Source organism: Caenorhabditis remanei, chromosome IV (assembly GCF_010183535.1).
Source record: "Caenorhabditis remanei strain PX506 chromosome IV, whole genome shotgun sequence".
NCBI lineage: Eukaryota > Metazoa > Nematoda > Chromadorea > Rhabditida > Rhabditidae > Caenorhabditis > Caenorhabditis remanei.
Genome location: NC_071331.1, coordinates 13,481,503 through 13,501,002, shown reverse-complemented (window position 1 = coordinate 13,501,002; position 19,500 = coordinate 13,481,503). Strand labels below are relative to the sequence as shown.

Genomic DNA, 19,500 nt, shown 5'->3' with positions numbered 1-19,500 from the left:
ACGGAATCTCGTTTGTTCCGTGCCAGAAAATGTGTTTCTGGATTTAGGGCGAGTGTTACGGACTAAGAGAACTTTTCAACTTGGTGATTTGCAACAAACGGTTTCGTATTCAGATCTTGGAGAGAAGTGAACTATTGACGGTCTGGTTTTGCGGTTTTAAAGCAAAGTATGTCAAGTCCCTCTCTATATTTAAAAATGTATGACTTGTCTGAAACAACAAGATATATGTTTGATTCTTCAAAGTCTTACTGTAAACATGAAGTTAAACTATTTTATGTTATTCTAATCTTGATTTTCAAATACAATTAGACAAAATTCCTGCAGCTCTGTATCTATATCATCAGATACTTTCAACTTCTGCAAGTATTTTAATTTGTTCCCATTCCTCCCTATTTCAAAATGAGAAAAAACTTATTTTCACTTAAAATTTCAATTTCGAGAACGCATCGAATTCAATTTTTTGCATGTGCGTTCCGTGAAGTTAGATATTCATCTTGACTTGATCCGGGTAAAAGAGACGATTACCCACAGAACATGATCTTAGAAGACTTCTCTCATTTCATTTATTCATTTTTAAATTGTTGTTGTGAAATGAGAAATAAGAAGAACTTATTCCTGGTATTCATAATTCTGATCCTTTCCCTGATTCTGATATATTCTTCTATGTTTTCTGTTGAGAAACAAATTCGTGTGAGCCAGGAACAGTCACAGAACATCAAGGAATACTTTGAGAGTTGGGACATTTCTGAAGAAAATGCGAAAACTAAGAAATCTGAAATTAATTTAACGGAACAAGTAGCAAACGCATCTCAGGAATCACTGAATGATCCAACACGAAGATTGACAAGAATCCTACCAGTCTCCCATGTTTTCATTGTTTCTGCATATTATTATCCGACTTCAAAATCGTGAGTTAAGAACTGAGAAACAGGAAACGTATTTAGAATTTGCAGATTGGGGGAGAACGCCATTGCTCTGAATATGATGGTTGATTCAAAGAACTTTAATCTCAAAAATTCAACATTCAATGTGTTAGGACTAAATGAAACTCACCGAGAGATAACAGTTGCTACTTCACAAATGTTAGTTTTGCAGTGAACTCTGTTACTGTTAAAAATCACAAATTTTTCAGTGAGGGTGTTCCACTTTGTCGTTATGCTCCGACAATGGCCAGAACGAATACAGTTTCGAATTTGAAAAGATTGGGAATGGAGTCTGGAGGAGTCAAAGTTGAGGTAATGGAAAGATGATTACTGAAATTCCTATTGTATTTTTGCTTAGATTCCTTTCAAAATGGCTCGCTACACAGCCCCGAAGCCAGTAATCATTTGTATTTCTCCACAATTTGTTGCAGAACAATGGCAATTATTTGTGATGCAAGTGCACATCTCGAATCGGTTAGTTTCTATGGAAATAATTTTTCATTTTCAAATTTAATGTAGATTTGGTGGACATCTTCACATTTATCTCACTTCGATTCTGGAGTCATACTTTGATTTAATGAGAGAATACGAGAGACAGGAATATATTACTCTCGATTACTGGGTTCGAATGAAGTTTAAACACTCGGATACTCCATATTTCGAGCCTAATGCTGATGCAGAATGGAGAAATCAGGCAGGAGCACAGACGGATTGTCTTCTTCAATATAAGGAAGCAGCTGAATACATTGCATTCTTTGATATGGATGATGTGTTGTTTTTGAAAGATTATTCGAGTTATCTGGAGGCGTTTAATGCTGAATGGGCGTTGCAGCCAAACTCTTCGTCAATTGTTTATGGAAGAAGAGAACATGAGTTTGTGAAAGGTGATAGATTTAGGAATATTGTTCATAACACTGCTCCAATTTATTCCAGCTGAAACCCTTTCTGAATTCAACTTTCCCGATCTTCTTGAAAGTCTTCGATCATCTGATGAAATGGGTACTGGAAAGGTCGTGGTGAGACCAGACCGATATAACTCAACTTGGATTCACTACAGCAAAAACGAAGACCTAACAACTAGGTGGGAGTATATTTATATTATTACTGATATATGTATCATATAATCAAGTTTCAGACATTTTGTGGGGAATGTGACAATGATTCATGTTCAACGGCCACTTCAGAAGAATGGGGACAACGAAATGACAAAGTTATGGAGAATGGATTTCAATTTGACAGCAGAAACGTATAATTCTGAAGATATTCAAGCAATAGAAAACGATATAAAAAGAATGAAACAATTGCCAAACATCATAAGAATCGGTTCGAAACTTCCCAGAGAAGATTACTATCTTCCAATTGTATTCAAGTGTTATTATGATATTTTCTACGGTCCATTCAATGTTGAACATACGAAAAGAACTCAATGTCCAAATGCTGAGATGTGTGAAATGCCACAAAGAGAAGAGTACAAATGCATTCATTCGGATGCTGAATATTACTCGGGTCCTCGAATGGAACCGTTTACTTTTCATTTCTCGACAAGTCCATTCTGGTCGAAGGAAATTGGATGCTATCAATAATTATCATATTTTTGTTTTTCCTTGTTTGATTCTGAAACTATTATGTGCAATCTTGTCATTCTGTTAATAAAACTAGTTGTTGGTCTTTAAAGTCTTACAAAAGTCGAAAAAATCAAACAAAGACATTCTCGCTGAAAAAAAGTTTCATTGAAAAGTTTTGAGAAACTTCTTTCTACTTACTACGTCTTCAATCGTTTTTCCTGTGCTTTTTTTTGGTTGAATACGAAGTCAAGCGGATATTTTTATTCAAAAAAAGATAACTAGGTAATTAGATTTGAGACTGATGTTCGAAAGAGTCTTTTGTTGTGTTACCATTAAAAAAACTCAACTCCTTTCTGAAATTGTTTTCATTTTCTACGGTATACTTTTCATAAAAAAGACTTCGGAAAATGTTTCCTTAAAAATCTCCGATTTTCATCAAAATGAGAATAGGAGAAAAAAGTTGGATTTTAATTTTCAATTCACTGAATCGCTCCTGACTAATTTTTTTCTTAAAAATCGGCAACCCGACTCTTCATCCGAATCGAGATATACACTTTTTCAGAATTCAACGCATCCTGTTTCACTTCGAATGGATTCTTTTCCGTTCGAAATATTCATTCTCCATTCAAAATAATGTTATGGAATGGCGAGGAGTCTCATATTCACGTGTCGAATAGATTGAATTGTGATGAGTATTCAATACGAAGAAGGCCGTGGAGAAACTTCATATATTTCATTCTCATTGTTATCCTGATTAATATTTTTCTATTTTATAACTTTTCAACGGCTCTGAATTTAGAGATCATTTTTCAAAACGTTTCCACTCACAAATCTTCTGAATCAAACGATTATTTTCCATCCCTTCCACCTGGAATATTAGAAGATCCCACAGGACGATTGACCAGAAAACTTCCAGTTTCACATGCTTTTATTGTTAATGCTTACTACTATCCAACATCCAAATCGTAAGTTTGTCCTTCTGAGTGAATATCAAGGTGTATAATTTCAGTCTTGGACCTAATGCAGTTGCATTAAACATGGTTGTGGATGCTAGAAATTTTGATATTACGCATGCAAACTACTATGTTGTTGGTTCGAATGGAACTCATGAAAAACTGGCAAGGGCTGGTTCACAGATGTGAGAAAGATTTCAGGAGAAATAGAATACTTTTTTCAAATGTTTCGTTTTAGAGAAGGAGTTATCCCATGCAGGTATGCTCCGGCGATGGCGAAAACAAACACATTGGCAAATATGACAAAACTGGAAATGGAGTCGAATGGGACTCGAGTTGAAGTTCGCATTTCTATTGGAAATACAATTTTTACGGCTAAATTTCAGATTCCATTCAAAATGGCTCGTTATACTGCTCCAAAGCCAGTCATCATATGCATTTCTCCCCAATTCGTTGCAGAACAATGGCAGATTTTTATGATGCATGTACATGTGGCAAACAGGTACAAACTCCTTATCCCTCAGTCCGTAAGAGAAAACACATTTCAGATTCGGAGGTCATCTTCACATTTATCTCTCTTCAATCATCGATTCATATTTCGAATTAATGAAAGAATATGAGAAACAAGGATACGTGACCATTGACTTCTGGCGTCGGATGAAGTTTGCTCACTCTGAAACACCGTATTTCGAGCCAAACATCAACACGGAATTAAGAAATCAAGCAGGGGCTCAAACGGATTGTTTGTTACAGTATAAAGAAGCAGCGAAATACATTGCATTCTTCGATATGGATGATATTTTGTTTCCAATGATGTACACATCTTACTTGGAGGAGTTCGATTCTGAATGGACAATTCAACCGAATGCATCTTCTATTGTGTTCAAAAGAAGAGAACATGAATTTGTGAAAGGTACTCGATAATTCGAAGCTAGGTTTAAATAGGCTATTTTCAGCGGAATATCTCTCGGAATTCAGCATGCATGACATCATATCCAGTCTGAAATCTTCTCGAACTATAAAAGCTGGAAAAGTTATTGTAAAACCCCACTTGTACAACTCGACGTGGATTCATGATAGTCAACACGAAGATCCAAAAATGAGGTAGACTTGAAGTATATTTCATTATGATTCCTGGGTTTCAGACATCGTGTTGGCATCACAACTCTTATTCACGTACAACGACCGCTTCAGAAACATAGTGAAAACAATATGACTCGTCTCTGGCAAGTAAAATTTGGACCATTAATGGTGAAGTTCCGCCCCGAAGATATTCGAGCGATTGAAGAAGATATTTGGAGAATCCGCAATATTTCGAAAGTAACTAAAATTGCAAAGAGACTTCCGAATACTGATTTCTATCTTCCAATTGTTTTCAAGTGTTATTATGACGTACTTTATGGACCATCAAATGTCGAACACACTGGAATTCATAGTTGTCCGAATGCTGAATCGTGTTTTATGCCTCAAAGAGAAGATTACAAATGCATTCATTCGGATGCTCAATACTTCTCCGGTCCTCATATGGTTCCTTTCACTTATCACTTCTCTAATAACTCATTCTGGTCGAAAGATATCGGGTGTTATCAATAAAACAATTTTTCCCCGCTTATACGCGTTAATTCTTTTTCTGTCTCCTCGTTTTTAATGAAGACAAAGACATTCAAAATTTTATAAACGAGACCATCCGAACAAGAAGATTTCATCTACACGATAATGGGCTAGAAGATGGCTTTTGAGATGTCTTTCAAAATGACTTGAGGTAGTCATTCTTCAGTTTGAAGTTTTTTAAATTTTTTGAAAACATCTGTAAACAGTTCTCTTATTTTTATTATGTTCAATATATCCACAGAGAGATAACTTCACATAGCATTTTTACTCACTATCAGCATGTACATATTTTCTTCGTAGTTGGCATTCATTCGATAACTTTATTCTAACTAAATTCAAACAATGAAACTATTGAAAACACCCGATGTCTTTAGACCAGAATGAATTACTCGAGAAATGAAAAGTGAACGGTTCCATGGGAGGTCCGGAGAAGTATTCAGCATCTGAATGTACACATCGATATTCGTCTCTTTGAGGTAGTTCACATAAATCTGCATTCGGGCACTGCATTGGTCCAATTCTTCTTTTTCCGTCAAAAATGAAGCCATAAAAAGAGTCATAATAGCACTGGAAGACGATAGGAAGATAGTAATCCTCGTTCGGAAGTCTCTTGGCCAACTCAAATACTCTTGTGATGTTTCGAATTCCCCAATAATCTTGTTCAATTGCTTTTACATCTTCCAATCGGATTGTTTCATTCAAAGGTCCAAATTCCATTTTCCATAACTGGGTGATATTATTTTCTCCGTTTTTCTGAAGTGGTCGTTGAACATGAACTAGATGAGGGAACGAGACATTATGTCTGAAAATAATAAATTTTAAAACGTATGACGAGTGAACATTGAACTCTATTAGCCATATATGCAATAAGGAAATGAGTACTATCTTCTCCATCAAATTCTCACCTAGTAGTCGGATCTTCATGCCAGCTGTAATGAATCCACGTGTGGTTATAGGTTTCTGGTTTCACGACTACTTTTCCACGTTTTACTGTTGGGGAAGATCGGAGACTGTCGACTAGTTCTACGAAACTGAATTCAAACATTGATCTTGCTGAAATTCACGTTTGTTGAAAATTATTTTGCCAGATCTCGAACCTTTTATGAACTCATGTTCTCGTCTTCCATACAACAGAGAAGTTGCATTTGGTTGTAGTGCCCATTCGGCATTGAATTCTTCCAGATATGTCGGATAACTCGCGGGGAAAAGTATATCATCCATATCAAAAAATGCAATATATTCAGCTGCTTCTTTGTATTGAAGAAGACAATCTGTCTCTGCTCCAGCCTGATTTCTCCACTCAATATTCCCATTTGGTTCGAAGTATGGAGTCTCCACAGTGGTGAATTTCATACGCAACCAGTAATCTAGAGTGAGATATCCTAGTCGTTCGTATACTTTCATTAATTCAAAATAAGATTCAATCATTGAGGTTATATACATGTGGAGATGTCCACCGAATCTGAAGGAAAGCATTATTCTTGAAATGTCATTGTGACATACCGATTCGCCACGTGTACATGCATCAGAAACATCTGCCATTGTTCAGCCACAAACTGTGGAGAGATACAGATTATGACTGGTTTTGGAGCAGAGTAACGTGCTAGTTTGAATGGAATCTGAAACACAGGAATTATCTGATCTGGAATATGAGAATACACAACCTCTACTTTGACTCCATTTGATTCCATCTCCAACTTCTTCAGATTAGCTACAGTACTTGTTTTGGCCATGGCAGTTGTATATCGACAACTTGGAACGCCTTCGCTGAAATGATTTTTTCATGAGATACGAGGAATAAAAACTAAACTCACACTTTCGAGGTAGCTACTGAAAACTCTTGATGTGTTCCATTACTTCCAACTACATTGTAAGTTGCGTTCTCTACATTGAAATTAACCGAATCTACTACCATATTGAGAGCGATTGCATTTGGACCCAATCTGGAATTATTTATATAATTTATTCTGTGTGGAAATACTTACGATTTGGATGTTGGATAGTAGTAAGCTGAGGTTATGAACACGTGAGAAACAGGAAGAACTCTATCCAATCGTCTCGTTGGATCAATTATGATACCTTCTTCAGTGATATATCCATGGTTATCATCATTTCTAGGTGACACATTTTTCCCACTTCGACCGAATATTTCTCTCAATTGATTGCTCGGAGTTCTTACAATGTACAATAAAACTATGAAGGTAAGAATAATAGTAATGAGAAAATACTTTCTTTTCGTCACTGTGTTTGATCTCATTTTAAGAATAAAAGGAAGAGATAATCTATCTCTTTGAATCATTTGAAGTTTCATATCGTGCACTCGAAATGAAAATAGGGACGGACTGGACGAAGTGCAGATTTCGATCAAAGGAAAAGACAAAAAGATTCACGAAATGCGATTAATTTTGTTGAAAAATTTGTATCTCAAGTGGAAATCTAGTCAACGAAAAATACGGAAAATAGAGTGGATGAATGTGAACATTGAAACAAAAAGAAGAATCAAGTTTTGTACGGAATTCAGAGTTCCGGATGGAAAAAGTGCGATCTTTGTATAGGGTTTTCAGTTTCTCATTATTAATATCCAGTGTCTTTCATTTTTGTTGGTTAATGTTTAGTGTTATTTTAGATTTCAGTATGCCACGACATCAGGTCCAAATTAACAGGATTTCAAAATTTTTCGAAATAAATCTAAAAGTATAAGATTTTTGATTTTATAACAAACACAGTTGCCAATGTATTTTCAGACATCGAGCCGCAAGTAAGTGTTTTCTTGTTTCCAGTTGCAAATATTCAGTACAGTATGGAGATCTAACATGATCTCATTGAATAATCTATCTGAAAAATTGTATTTCAAATCAGATTCGGGTAAAAACGTCATTTTCTTACTTTCATTGATTGACTTTTGAAAGTCGACGATACTCGTTTTTTGTCTTTTGTGTTGAATTTCCTATCGTCGTCTAGAATCTTTTCGTCACGGAAAAACGAAACACAATGACGTATTCAACAAATGAGAAGATACGGTGGGTACGGTAACCCATTGGCAACAATTAACGGATAATTTCACACTTTTTAATGCTTTTATTTTTATTCGTTTTTTGGTTGAATTTCGACAAAAATGTAGGAATGTAAAGAAAATCTAATAATCATGGTTCCTTGAACTCACGCGAACTCATAGTCAGAGCATGTCATTTTCAGCTCTGAATTTCAGAACGAATGTGAAAATTTGATTGTTTTTTAAATTTAAAAAAAAACAGAAAAAGAAAAGCACCTGAAAGCTCTATTTAACATTTCGAAAATTGATTGAAGTTCCGACTGTAGACTGTAGAATTTTTATTATCTCAGATGCCTGAATATTACTCTTTTTTATAACTGTCAATTCCAAAAACAGATAATTTTGTACTTTTGTTCTGGTTTTTGAACTGCTAAATCTAATATGAAGTTCTCTTCTTCAAAAATAATTTCATAGCAGAAAACACACCGTGCGTCAAGAACTTGACGGAGAAGGATTCCAATCAAGATTTACGAAAAAATATCAACAGAGACAATGGAGAGATGGTGTTGATCTTAGAATGGGGTTATTCAGGTTATGTAAAAATGTATTTTAATACATTTTTTTCTTATTCACGAGAGTCGAGAAACTATTTTTTACAAATCTCCGTTTACCGTTGGTCTAACAGCGTTTTTCCCCTTTTTTGCATTTTTCGACATGCGTATGTTGAAAAACTGTCAAAAAATTGGGGAGAAATGTAGAAAAATGGGAGAAAAATGTGTATTAAAATACATCTTTCACCGGTCGTGAATAAGGAAAAAATGAATTAAAATACATTTTTACATGACCTGAATGACCCCAGAAGAAGAGGTTGGCGTTGATCATAGAAGGTGTTGATCTTAAAAGTTTGACTCTTGTAGACAAAATTTGAGGGTTTGTCACGTGAGACATGAATAAAATAAAATCAAAGCAGAATTCATATTTATTTTTCAAATGAATTGAACTAGCCGTTTTTGCAGATCTTACAAGGTTGGAAAGCTCCTCAACAATTGGTTTTCGTTTCTGTTTTTTTTTTGAAATTCGTCCTGAATATAGGATTTTCTTGATACACGTGGAAAGCATTTTATGAATCTGTTTGAAGCTACATTAGCGTTGAAAATTTTAATCTTTGATGCATTCCCTCCAAAAATCTTTTAAGACACTAAACTGAATTTCTTTATGGGTATCTTTCCGTGATCCGATACAAAAGATTTTTAAAACTTTTCTATGTTCTGCGTCACGAACGAATACAGAGTTTGCTATTCTCTGGAATGGAAAACACATACATAGATCCGAGAAGATTACAATGACGCCTGAAGATTTATAGCAGGTTGTTGACGATGAAACGATCGGAGAACATTGAATATAGAAAGTGTTTCTTCCAAAACTGCGTGTTCTTCAACTGAATGCAACAATATTTATTAGTGAAATGGTCGGTTACGAAATTTAATCAAAGGTTCTGTGGTTCGCCAGTTGGTGGCGGTGGTGGAGTTCCAGTTCCTCTTGGTGGCGGTGGCGGACGACGAGATGCGTTCTCAGACACCAGATCCTTTGGTCCCTCAGAAGGAGGTGGTGGAGGGGTTCCAGTTCCATGTGGTGATGGTGGACGGCGGGACGCGTTGTTATCACCGATCAACTGGAATGAAATTCCAATAATATTTCGCCTCAGTCCAGATAACAGAACTAACCTCTTGGGGCTCTCCAGTTGGAGGTGGTGGTGGAGTTCCAGTTCCTTTTGGTGGCGGTGGCGGACGACGAGATGCGTTCTCAGCCACAAGATCCTTTGGTTCATCGGAGGTGGGGTTCCCGTGGTGGTGGAGGTGAACGACGTGATGAGTTTCCGTCTTCGATGAGCTATAAAAGTATAATATTGAATAGGAACTTCTGAAAATTAGTTTTTTTTTACTTCTACTGGCTCTCCAGTTGGTGGTGGCGGCGGAGTTCCAGTGCCACGTGGAGGTGGTGGTGGACGACGTGATGCGTTGTTATCACCGATCATCTGGAACAAAAAACGATTAGAGGTATGCTAAAATTAGGTATCCAAATAAAACAACCTGTTGTGGTTCTCCAGTTGGTGGTGGTGGTGGGGTTCCAGTTCCTCTTGGGGGCGGTGGTGGACGACGGGATGCGTTCTCAGCCACAAGATCCTTTGGTTCATCTGATGGAGGTGGTAGTGGGGTTCCAGTGCCACGTGGTGATGGTGGACGACGTGATGCGTTATTGTCACCGATCAACTGGAACTTCTGTTCATAATAATAATTCGCCTTAGTCCAGACAACGAAACTAACCTCTTGGGGTTCTCCGGTTGGCGGTGGCGGAGGAGTTCCAGTTCCTCTTGGTGGTGGACGACGGGATGCATTCGAAAGATATTTTGGAGAATCGGATGGAGGAGGTGGTGGTCTTTTTGAAGCTGGTTCGCCAGTTGGTCGCTGTGGCACAGCAAGAGAAGTAACAACCAAAGCCGCGAAAATGAGAACTAATTTTAAAGCTCTCATTGTAGATTCAATGAGTGATACCTTTGAATTCGTCTGTTTTCTTTTTATATTAATTTCATCTGATGTCGATCTTGTCTGAAAAAATCAAGGTTTCCGGTGAGCCAGCCAGTCTGAAGACTTGATGAGCACAGTTCTCGAGCATTTCGGAAGTATAACAACAGAAGAAGATTGTTATCAATAGAGAGGAGGGATAGATCAACATCACGTTATCAATTATTCAGTGATAACATAACATTTAATTAAAACCAAGTTCAACGGAACAGAATGTGTCTTTTTTGTTCCCTTTGCACTTTTTGACATCATTTTTTGAAAAACACAGTTCTAACACAGCTCTAATAGTAAGTTAGTTTTTCAAATAACTTCGTGAATTATTTATTGAAAAATATCATATTGGTTCAATTCAAGCCATTTCATTCAATTTTGGATCTCAGATTACCCAATTTGAATTCCACCTGAATCAAAACCCAGTTTTTTTTTCCAATAAAATTCACAAACTCACATTCCGATATGGTCATCGAGCATCCAGATGAAGAATATAATAGTTCAGTGAATACGCATCCAGCCAACAAAAAACTGCACTTACTCTCTCTCAATTCCACTTACCTGTAGTTGTTGGTTTCCCAGTAGTTGTAGTTGTTGTTGTTGTGGGACGAGGCGGTGTACTTGGAGTGAATGTTGGAGGACTGTTCGGATCATAACTGCATACGAAATATTGTTGTTCTGTGTCATCGAATGTCGTCCATTGCCCATTGGATATCTTTTCTCCGGCATAATTTTTGCTATGTTGACTGTCAAAATTATTCCATCCATCCAATAAAGTTCCATTATCCCAACTCCATTGATTCCAATTGTGAGCTCTACTCAGCCCAATCCAGAATGTTCCATCATTGATTCCAAAAACAGAACGAGCGTAGGCTGAAAGATGGACGTTTCAAAAGAAGTTACATCAAAGATATGGCATTGTTTCCATTAAAAACAGAAACATATCCATAACTCACACGCTAGGAAATTTGCAGTGAACTGATTCTGAACTATAGCCAGATTGGATTGTGTAACTGGATTCTTGTAATGACACCAATATCTTGCATTCTCGAATGTCATTTTTTGCTTTACATAATGAAAACATATTCCTTTGAGTTCTTTTTCATTTGGATCGAGACAAGTAGTGTGAACTCCGACTATGAAAATAATGAACAACAAAATAAACTGTTTGATCATCTGAAACTGTTGCATGGTGAAATTCGGGTTGAAAACAAATACAAAAGAATAAGAAACTTTGTGCTGGAGATGATAAGTCTAGAAGTTTAACACTTTTTATGCTTTGATTAGATAAGAAACATGTGATAAAAACTTGGAAATGGGTGTGAACAAGTGATGATTTTCTGATGATTCGAATGATTCCTAGCAAATAATCCGATTGCAGTTACAATGGCGAAAAAGCATTCAAATAAAGTTTATTAGCTACGATATGAAATAAATTTGTATACAGATGAGATGTTCTCAGTAATTAAACAATCATGGTTGAGAAGGTTCGCCAGTTGGTGGCGGTGGTGGAGTTCCAGTTCCTCTTGGTGGCGGTGGTGGACGACGAGATGCATTCTCAGACACAAGATCCTTTGGTTCATCAGATGGTGGAGGTGGTGGGGTTCCAGTGCCACGTGGTGGTGGAGGGGGACGACGGGATGAGTTTCCGTCTTCGATGAGCTATAAAAGTATAATATTGAATAGGAGTTTTTGAAGATTGGTTAATTTTCTTACTTCTACTGGCTCTCCGGTTGGAGGTGGCGGTGGAGTTCCAGTTCCTCTTGGTGGCGGTGGTGGACGACGGGATGCGTTCTCAGCAGCAAGATCTTTTGGTCCATCAGAAGCAGGTGGTGGAGGGGTTCCAGTGCCACGTGATGGTGGTGGTGGACGGCGGGATGCGTTGTTATCACCGATAAACTGAAACGAAATACCAATAATATCTCGTCTAGATAACGAAACTAACCTCTTGGGGTTCTCCGGTTGGCGGTGGCGGAGGAGTTCCAGTTCCTCTTGGTGGTGGACGACGGGATGCATTCGAAAGATCTTTTGGAGAATCGGATGGAGGAGGTGGTGGTCTTCTTGAAGCTGGTTCGCCAGTTGGTCGCTGTGGGACAGCGAGAGAAGTAACTAACAAAGCACCGAAAAGGAAAACTAATTGGAAAGCTCTCATTGTAGATTCAATGAGCGGTATTTTGAAATTCCTAATGTCAGTTTTTATACAAACTGTTTGATGAAGATGTTTATATGGCGATCTTTTCATTTCCGGTCTATCATCTATTGAGCATACTTCTTGATCATGTTTCATTAAGAAAACAACTTTTTATTTTATCAGTAGGAAGACGTAGTAGATCAACATCAGACAGTGACATCGAATGATAATGAAATAATATCAGAGCTAGTGTTTTCAAACTTGTTCAGTTTATTTTATTATCGAAATTCAGTCGTTTTGCATTTTACCGAGTTCTTTGATTGTCTAATGCTTTACCAATGTGGATGTTTTGTTTTCTGTTTAACCATCTGAAGCTGTTATCTGTTGGGAATTATTTTTAAGTTTTTTTCTGTTGTAACCATCGAACTACTACCATGAGCAAACTTTTATTGATTCATAAATACACAGTTAGAGAATATTCGGCGTGTTTTGAAACATTTCAATGAAAAGAAAACGTTTCGGAAGTCGAAGTCTCCAAAACCCCAATCCGAAGTCTTCCATAAATCCAACCAATTCCTAAACTTTTAATTAGTAGCCTGATACAGTTTTAACCGAAAACTCACCACCGGATCGACTCATTTTCAAGTAGTATTAGAATAGAATAGATCAGATAATAGAATAGAAACCACGCGAAGCCAGCAACAACAAAGAAACGCACTCACCATTTTCTCTCACTTACCTGTAGTCGTTGGACCACTTGTAGTCGTTGTTGTAGTCGTGGTTGTAGTTGGTCTTGTTGGAGTTTTTGGAGCAAAAGTCGGTGGATCAGTTGGATCATAACTGCATACGAAATAATTGGTTTGATTTTCTGCGAAAGTAGTCCATTTGGCATTGGAGACTCTCTCGGCGACGTAATTTTGCTTAATTTGACCATCAAAATTACTCCAACTTTGTCCCAGTTGGTATCCGTTATCCCATGTAAATGGCATCCAGTTTCTTTCTCTACTCAAACCTATCCAGAATGTGGCATCAGTACTTCCAAATATTGTTTTTCCGTATGCTGTAATGTTCATTGCTTCCAACTATTTTATTTTTAAATAGAGACTCACAAGCAAGGAAGTTAGCTGTAAATTGATTTTGAATATAGGCCAAATATGACTGTGTCACAGGATCTTTGTAATGACACCAGTCTCTGGCATCCTCGAACGTTAGTTTTTGATTGACGAACTTATAACAAAATCCACTAATTTCTTTGTCGTCAGCATCAAAACAACCACGACTAGCAACTCCGATGAGGAGAACAGAAAGGGTTACCAGGTGCTTGAGTTGGATCATCTGAAATTGAGAAGAATGAGACGTCTATCTTCAGAAAATATTGATGTTGGAATCAGTTCAAAAGCATTTAGTTTTAAAACGAGACAAAATCAAAAAATACTCACTTATCAATTCGAAGCAAATGATGAGAAAAATGGGTGTGGGGATAGAAATGATGATGGTCGTTAAGAACTATTAAAAACTGAAATGAAACGTGATAATGTGATGAAACGGTATGATTTGAGTGCATTGGAGTTGGTGTTCAAAGAATCAACTGAAAATTTTTTGAAACTTCGAAACTTTGACCTGAAAAGAATTATGGAAGCTAAACACAATGATTCATAAATATTTATTAGGAAGTTAGACAATAAATGAAGAAAAATTAGGACTTGTGTTCAGTTGATTGGGAGCTAATAGTTAACCTGAAAATAGTTTAAAAAGGAAAATATTGAATAACACAAATTACTCACCAATAGTAATAAAACCGAATTATGCATTCCAGCTAAGAATCAGATTTATCGAAAGCGAAATTCAAATACAACATTACGACGAGAGAGACAGTAATTATAATGAGGATAACAGATCTCGTGGACATTGCAGACTCTTCATAAACCTCAAAAACATCAGAATCATCGACTTCTTTGCTGAGAAGTGGTACATCTACGAGCGAACTTTCGAGAGATTTGTGAACAGGTACCAAGTTGGACATGATGAAAATAGAAGAACAAATGAAAGGATTGCCAGTTGTTAGCTAGGAAGCCTAAGATTAAGATCTCCTTCGATTTCTGTCTTCAGTTGAAAAAGCTTGTACTGAAGAATAGTTGAAATCGATTGTTTAAAAGGAATGGCAAGATTTTGAAGATTAGAGGAGATGTTTTCTACAGGAACAGATTCCTTTTGGGGGAGAAAGTAGAAGTTTCAAATTTAAAAGCTGGAAAACTACCATACTGTGTATCAAAACTTGTGTTTTAAGTTTAAATTGATCAGAACTTTTCCTTTCAAGCTTCTCAATCGCAAACGTGTCATCCAAGATACCATAATGTATACACTTTGGTCTGAGAAATTCAGATAAAATCTTACTTTTTATATATCTCCACCCAAACTTTTCGTCGTGTCTTTTCTCAGTGATTCGGCGAAAGTGGACGAAAAAGGCGCCCCGATTCACCAGATATATATCTTCCTCTCCAGTTCCTGGTCTTCTTCTTTCGGCTTCTCTTCTCATTTCTTTATTCAATTTCTCTTCCATGAGAGTTCAGCTACATCGTCATTTGAATTATGTTTTATCATTAATGCTAGTCTTTGTATTCCTGATCTACGTATTTACAAGACCGAGTTTACATTTCAACGACGTTTGAAGAATGGCTTATCCGGTTTAAATCAATGCTTTGATCTACATGTAAATAAACATCCAGTAATTCAATAAACTTTGAATGTGAAAACTAATTTTCATCTTTCTATAAGTCTGTAAATAATTGTTCAGTAAAATTCAATTCTCCGATCAACTGTTTTTTCAAGATAATATCAAGTATTTATTCGAAAAAAAAGAATTGTTTTAAACATAAAAACTCTCATTAATATCCACTTGAAGCCACATCACTGTGAGATCCTCCAGCATTGTCCACCGTAACTGCCGGTGCTTCTGATACATCAACCACAGGAGCTCCACCTCCTACTGGAGCAGATGCTTCATCTCCATAACTATTCTGACTTGCTCTCTTTTTACGATATCCCGAACTCTCGACATTCGAAATTTGTGCTCCTGCTCCTTCTGGAGCCACGGTTACCGCAGGTTCCTGGAAATAATGGAATCGAAATTGCATCTGGATGATGATTTACCTCTGCCATTGGAGCAACACTTGCACCACCTCCTGCAGGAGTCACTGCTTCATCTTCATAAGTTCCACGTCGCTTTCGGCTCAAACCAGCAGACACTGACCCGATGAGAATACAAGAAATCAAGACAAACTTTAAAGACATTTTATCTTTCCGAGGGGAAATGCTTGGGTGATTGTTTCATTTCGCACTTTCTTTTTATACAGTTGAACTCAACAATAATAATTGTTTGTTTTTGATTTCCAACTTTCCCTTTTCCTGTTCTTAAGTAGTTGTTCTCAAAAAACAAGGTACCAATTAGAATACAAGTGGAGAAGAAATTGTTTTGATGGCGGTGGTCACTTGGAAAAACAATTTCTAATTTCTAAAGTAGGTCCTTTTTTTGGAAATACTCATAAGTATTCCAATTTAGAACAAATAAACAATTCAGTATTTTTCGAATTTCATAGAAACGAGAACTCAAATAATGAATCTTCAATTATTGAACTTTGAAAAAACTTTGTTAATATCACAAATTTTGGAAACGTGGCCAGCTAGAAACCTTGACAACAGATCTGGAACATTGATTAGAAGAGCATCATAAAAGAAATCAACATCGCCAAAAACCTCAAAAGTTCTACAATCGTTAAAAATACGTCAAGATGCGCTTCTGCAATTCGGGATTGACCACAAATGAAAAGTCTGATGTGGCAATTGTCTCGAAAGAAGGAGAACGTTTTGAAGTGAAACTATTTGAATCAGAGATAGCACGAGAGCTAAACTATCTCGGAGCTGTTAGTCCACGATCGCTGCAAAAGAATATTCTGGTGCCATTCTCATCAAATACGGTATTTTTGAAATGTTTTCTGAGGTGTTTAGATCAAATTTTCAGGTGAAATACTTACTTGGACTGGTGAAAGTAAGTGATTGTATTGAAGAAGAAGACTGGTTTGGCCTTGAGAAGTCACTCGAGGAGATTGCTGGATTCGGAAGTCAACCGAATTATCCAAAAATTAGATCAACAAAAGAAGCCATTTGTGATCATATTCTCTCAACACTGGATGATTGTAACTGTTTTCTTCTTCACAAAAAGTTTCGCCAGTTCGATTGTCACAGTCATGCCAACAAGTCATTGGAATACATCCTCTATAACTTGGTAAGATACAATAGATTTAGGAAATTCGAAAAACATTATTTGTAGATAAGAATGGTTATGATTGATAGGGTGATTGACGTTGAATTTTTCCGTTTACCACCTGAGGAATTGACAGAACTTCTTGATAATGACGGTGTCAATTTGGATAAGGAAGTATATGTCGTTGGAGTCATTGACAAATGGATTTCAGCAGACTTCCGGAATCGAGAGAAGTTTCGTTCGATGTTAATGTCAACTGTTCGTGTGTTGTCATTAGATGAGGAGGTGCTTATGAATGTTAGAATTCGATAACATTCTACTCTTTCCAGACGGCAAAATCATTTTCCCAATATCATCTATCCACGAAAAAACCTCGTAAAACTTGTGATCTCATCATGATTGTTGGAGGATGGCTTCACAGACAAGCATGCGATCGAATCGAATGGTTTGATCCAGATTCAAAAGAATGGAAAGTGTCTCAACAAAGACTACCCATGCCACTTGCATACCATGGAGCTGCGATTATCGAAGGAATGCTCTATGTGTTCGGAGGATCGAATGGAGTCCGCACTCGTTGTGAAACATGGAAGTTGTCATCGCTAACGTGGAAATGGGAGAAATGTGATAACATGTTTGAGCCGAGGAACTATATTTCGAACAGTTCCGTTGTTTATGATGATAAGATTTACGTTTTTGGTGGACAGAATTTCAGAGAGATTACACGTGTTGCGACGAGAAGTCGAACTGGAGAAGTTTATGATCCGAAAACTAATCGATGGACTTTGACTGGGTGAGTTGATTTTTAATTTTCTCAACTTATGAACATCGTCTCACTCCAGAAGTCTCCATGACATGCGTTCTGATTGTGCAGCCGCCGTATTTGACAATCAAATTTATGTCTGTGGAGGGTTCAATGGAGATAACATCTTATCAACTGTGGAAGTCTACAATCCAATCGGTGACTTCTTCTCTCGATACATTGATCTACCGTTCCCAATAACTGGTCACTGCCTTGTCACTCATCAAGAACATTTATTCGTTGTTGGTGGATTCAATGGGGCCCAACGATTGAATAAAATTTGGATGTGGAATCGAAAGGGTGAATGGCAAGAACGTTCGGAGAAATTGGTGTTTGGAAGATCTACAAGTGCCGCTTGTTCATACAAAGGATGGATTGTTTCGGTTGCTGGATACACGGAGAGAGTTGAATCCACTTGTGAAATGTTTGTGTGTTTTCGAGAGACTATGTAGTTATTAGACCCATTTCAGACTGCTTCCCACTCCCGATGCTGCTTGTTTTGGCTCAATTCCTCCCATTCCGAGAGCTAAAAGTGCTTTGAAAGTACTACATGCCCAGAACTGGAGAAGACGTTTGGAGAACAGAGGAGTCGTTGAGGCACACTTGGCAATGTCAGAAGAAGATTATGACGATGAAGACGGAGAAACGACTTCTTACATGTCTCGTTCGGATGGAACTGGTTAAAGTTCTTTTTTCGAATGAGTTCTGATTGATTTGTAAATAAATTCATTCAGTAAGATCTAAGAAAACGAATATTCGATATTCCAAAAGCAGAAAGGCATTAAAAAAACATAATTAATGAGGTGGTGGGGTAATATGTGGTTTTTTGGATACCTTGGCGAAATCGGCGGGTGCCCATGAAATAAGAGATTTCTCATCCACTCCAACCAACTCAACTGGTGCAAATGTACGTTTTCCGATCGGGGAAACGGTGAATTTCTGGGTGAAGGCTCCATGTGGGAAAGTGACGAGGTGGGATAACTGAAAGTAGGTTTTTTTTTCGAAACAAAAGCAGAAATGAGTTACCTCTTCCTTGTTCGGTCCATTGGTTTCATGGGTATGAGGTTTCTTGGTCACAGCCAGATCTAATGGTGCAAATGTTTTCTTGCCGAGTGGCGGGAGAGTCCATTTGTGAGTGAATGCTCCCGGTGCAAATGTTGGGAGTTTATGAACGAGTTCCTGAAGTAATAAATTATTGAGAAACAGTTATTTTCGATAGTTTTTGAAGCTTTGGATGAGTTGTCAGCAAGTAGAACATGTGAGGATTATGTAGAATAAGAGTTTTATATTTTCATGTCATGAGCAAGTTTGGGAAGAGTTCTTCGTTGGAAGATCAATCGTACCTTTTTAGAAGCAAATGATTCGTTTGGACCAATTGTTCTATGTGTCTTTGGAGGAAAACTAAATTTAAAAGATTCAACTTCTGGTGGATGAGTGACTTTAGTGAAATGAACTACTTCGAATGGATCGTGAGATGAAGGGAAATGACCAATATTCTGAAATAGAAATGCCTCTCTCTTCTGATACAACTCCCTCACTTCAGATGGTGGTCGCCTGGTTCCTCGAGTAATCCATGGTCCGTGATGTCGAGTGAAACGGACGATTTCGGGGCCTTTGGTAATTGAAGCTCCGAGTACAGTAGTCCAAATCAACAGTAAGAAAACAGAGGAATTCATTTTTGAAGAATGATAC

At 37.3% G+C, this 19,500-nt stretch overlaps 10 protein-coding genes across 10 annotated transcripts; 4 read left to right on the top strand and 6 right to left on the bottom strand.

The window, feature by feature from the left end:
• Nucleotides 1-663: 663 nt before the first annotated feature.
• GCK72_013793 (uncharacterized protein) lies at nt 664-2,506 on the top strand (the record flags this gene model as incomplete). The annotated part of the gene is made up of 7 exons (XM_003096815.2): nt 664-908; nt 954-1,082; nt 1,133-1,235; nt 1,282-1,397; nt 1,443-1,807; nt 1,857-2,004; nt 2,059-2,506. The coding sequence occupies 7 exons, from the start codon at nt 664-666 to the stop codon at nt 2,504-2,506; spliced, it is 1,554 nt and encodes a 517-aa protein (XP_003096863.2).
• Nucleotides 2,507-3,410: 904 nt separating this feature from the next.
• Nucleotides 3,411-4,549, top strand: GCK72_013792 (uncharacterized protein; the record flags this gene model as incomplete). Its single annotated transcript, XM_053729988.1, has 5 exons — nt 3,411-3,453; nt 3,515-3,626; nt 3,680-3,943; nt 3,990-4,354; nt 4,398-4,549. The coding sequence occupies 5 exons, from the start codon at nt 3,411-3,413 to the stop codon at nt 4,547-4,549; spliced, it is 936 nt and encodes a 311-aa protein (XP_053584760.1).
• A 104-nt stretch (nt 4,550-4,653) lies between these two features.
• GCK72_013791 (uncharacterized protein) lies at nt 4,654-5,034 on the top strand (the record flags this gene model as incomplete). The annotated part of the gene is made up of 1 exon (XM_053729987.1): nt 4,654-5,034. The coding sequence occupies one exon, from the start codon at nt 4,654-4,656 to the stop codon at nt 5,032-5,034; it is 381 nt and encodes a 126-aa protein (XP_053584759.1).
• Nucleotides 5,035-5,400: 366 nt separating this feature from the next.
• Nucleotides 5,401-7,309, bottom strand: GCK72_013790 (uncharacterized protein; the record flags this gene model as incomplete). Its single annotated transcript, XM_053729986.1, has 7 exons — nt 5,401-5,854; nt 5,958-6,105; nt 6,150-6,514; nt 6,610-6,671; nt 6,717-6,819; nt 6,867-6,995; nt 7,038-7,309. 7 exons carry the CDS (start codon nt 7,307-7,309, stop codon nt 5,401-5,403), a joined length of 1,533 nt encoding a protein of 510 aa, XP_053584758.1.
• Nucleotides 7,310-9,530: 2,221 nt separating this feature from the next.
• Nucleotides 9,531-10,575, bottom strand: GCK72_013789 (uncharacterized protein; the record flags this gene model as incomplete). Its single annotated transcript, XM_053729985.1, has 4 exons — nt 9,531-9,716; nt 9,769-9,924; nt 9,987-10,079; nt 10,135-10,575. 4 exons carry the CDS (start codon nt 10,573-10,575, stop codon nt 9,531-9,533), a joined length of 876 nt encoding a protein of 291 aa, XP_053584757.1.
• Nucleotides 10,576-11,007: 432 nt separating this feature from the next.
• GCK72_013788 (uncharacterized protein) lies at nt 11,008-11,676 on the bottom strand (the record flags this gene model as incomplete). Its single annotated transcript, XM_053729984.1, has 3 exons — nt 11,008-11,027; nt 11,179-11,490; nt 11,574-11,676. The coding sequence occupies 3 exons, from the start codon at nt 11,674-11,676 to the stop codon at nt 11,008-11,010; spliced, it is 435 nt and encodes a 144-aa protein (XP_053584756.1).
• Nucleotides 11,677-12,090: 414 nt separating this feature from the next.
• GCK72_013787 (uncharacterized protein) lies at nt 12,091-14,771 on the bottom strand (the record flags this gene model as incomplete). The annotated part of the gene is made up of 6 exons (XM_053729983.1): nt 12,091-12,279; nt 12,334-12,516; nt 12,563-12,888; nt 13,488-13,808; nt 13,858-14,083; nt 14,676-14,771. 6 exons carry the CDS (start codon nt 14,769-14,771, stop codon nt 12,091-12,093), a joined length of 1,341 nt encoding a protein of 446 aa, XP_053584755.1.
• An 862-nt stretch (nt 14,772-15,633) lies between these two features.
• Nucleotides 15,634-16,039, bottom strand: GCK72_013786 (uncharacterized protein; the record flags this gene model as incomplete). The annotated part of the gene is made up of 2 exons (XM_003096808.2): nt 15,634-15,855; nt 15,899-16,039. The coding sequence occupies 2 exons, from the start codon at nt 16,037-16,039 to the stop codon at nt 15,634-15,636; spliced, it is 363 nt and encodes a 120-aa protein (XP_003096856.2).
• A 497-nt stretch (nt 16,040-16,536) lies between these two features.
• On the top strand, nt 16,537-18,492 carry GCK72_013785 (uncharacterized protein; the record flags this gene model as incomplete). The annotated part of the gene is made up of 6 exons (XM_053729982.1): nt 16,537-16,722; nt 16,767-17,030; nt 17,076-17,294; nt 17,339-17,799; nt 17,849-18,232; nt 18,279-18,492. 6 exons carry the CDS (start codon nt 16,537-16,539, stop codon nt 18,490-18,492), a joined length of 1,728 nt encoding a protein of 575 aa, XP_053584754.1.
• A 111-nt stretch (nt 18,493-18,603) lies between these two features.
• GCK72_013784 (uncharacterized protein) lies at nt 18,604-19,484 on the bottom strand (the record flags this gene model as incomplete). Its single annotated transcript, XM_003096843.2, has 3 exons — nt 18,604-18,789; nt 18,835-18,987; nt 19,152-19,484. 3 exons carry the CDS (start codon nt 19,482-19,484, stop codon nt 18,604-18,606), a joined length of 672 nt encoding a protein of 223 aa, XP_003096891.2.
• Between the last annotated feature and the right edge of the window lie 16 nt (nt 19,485-19,500).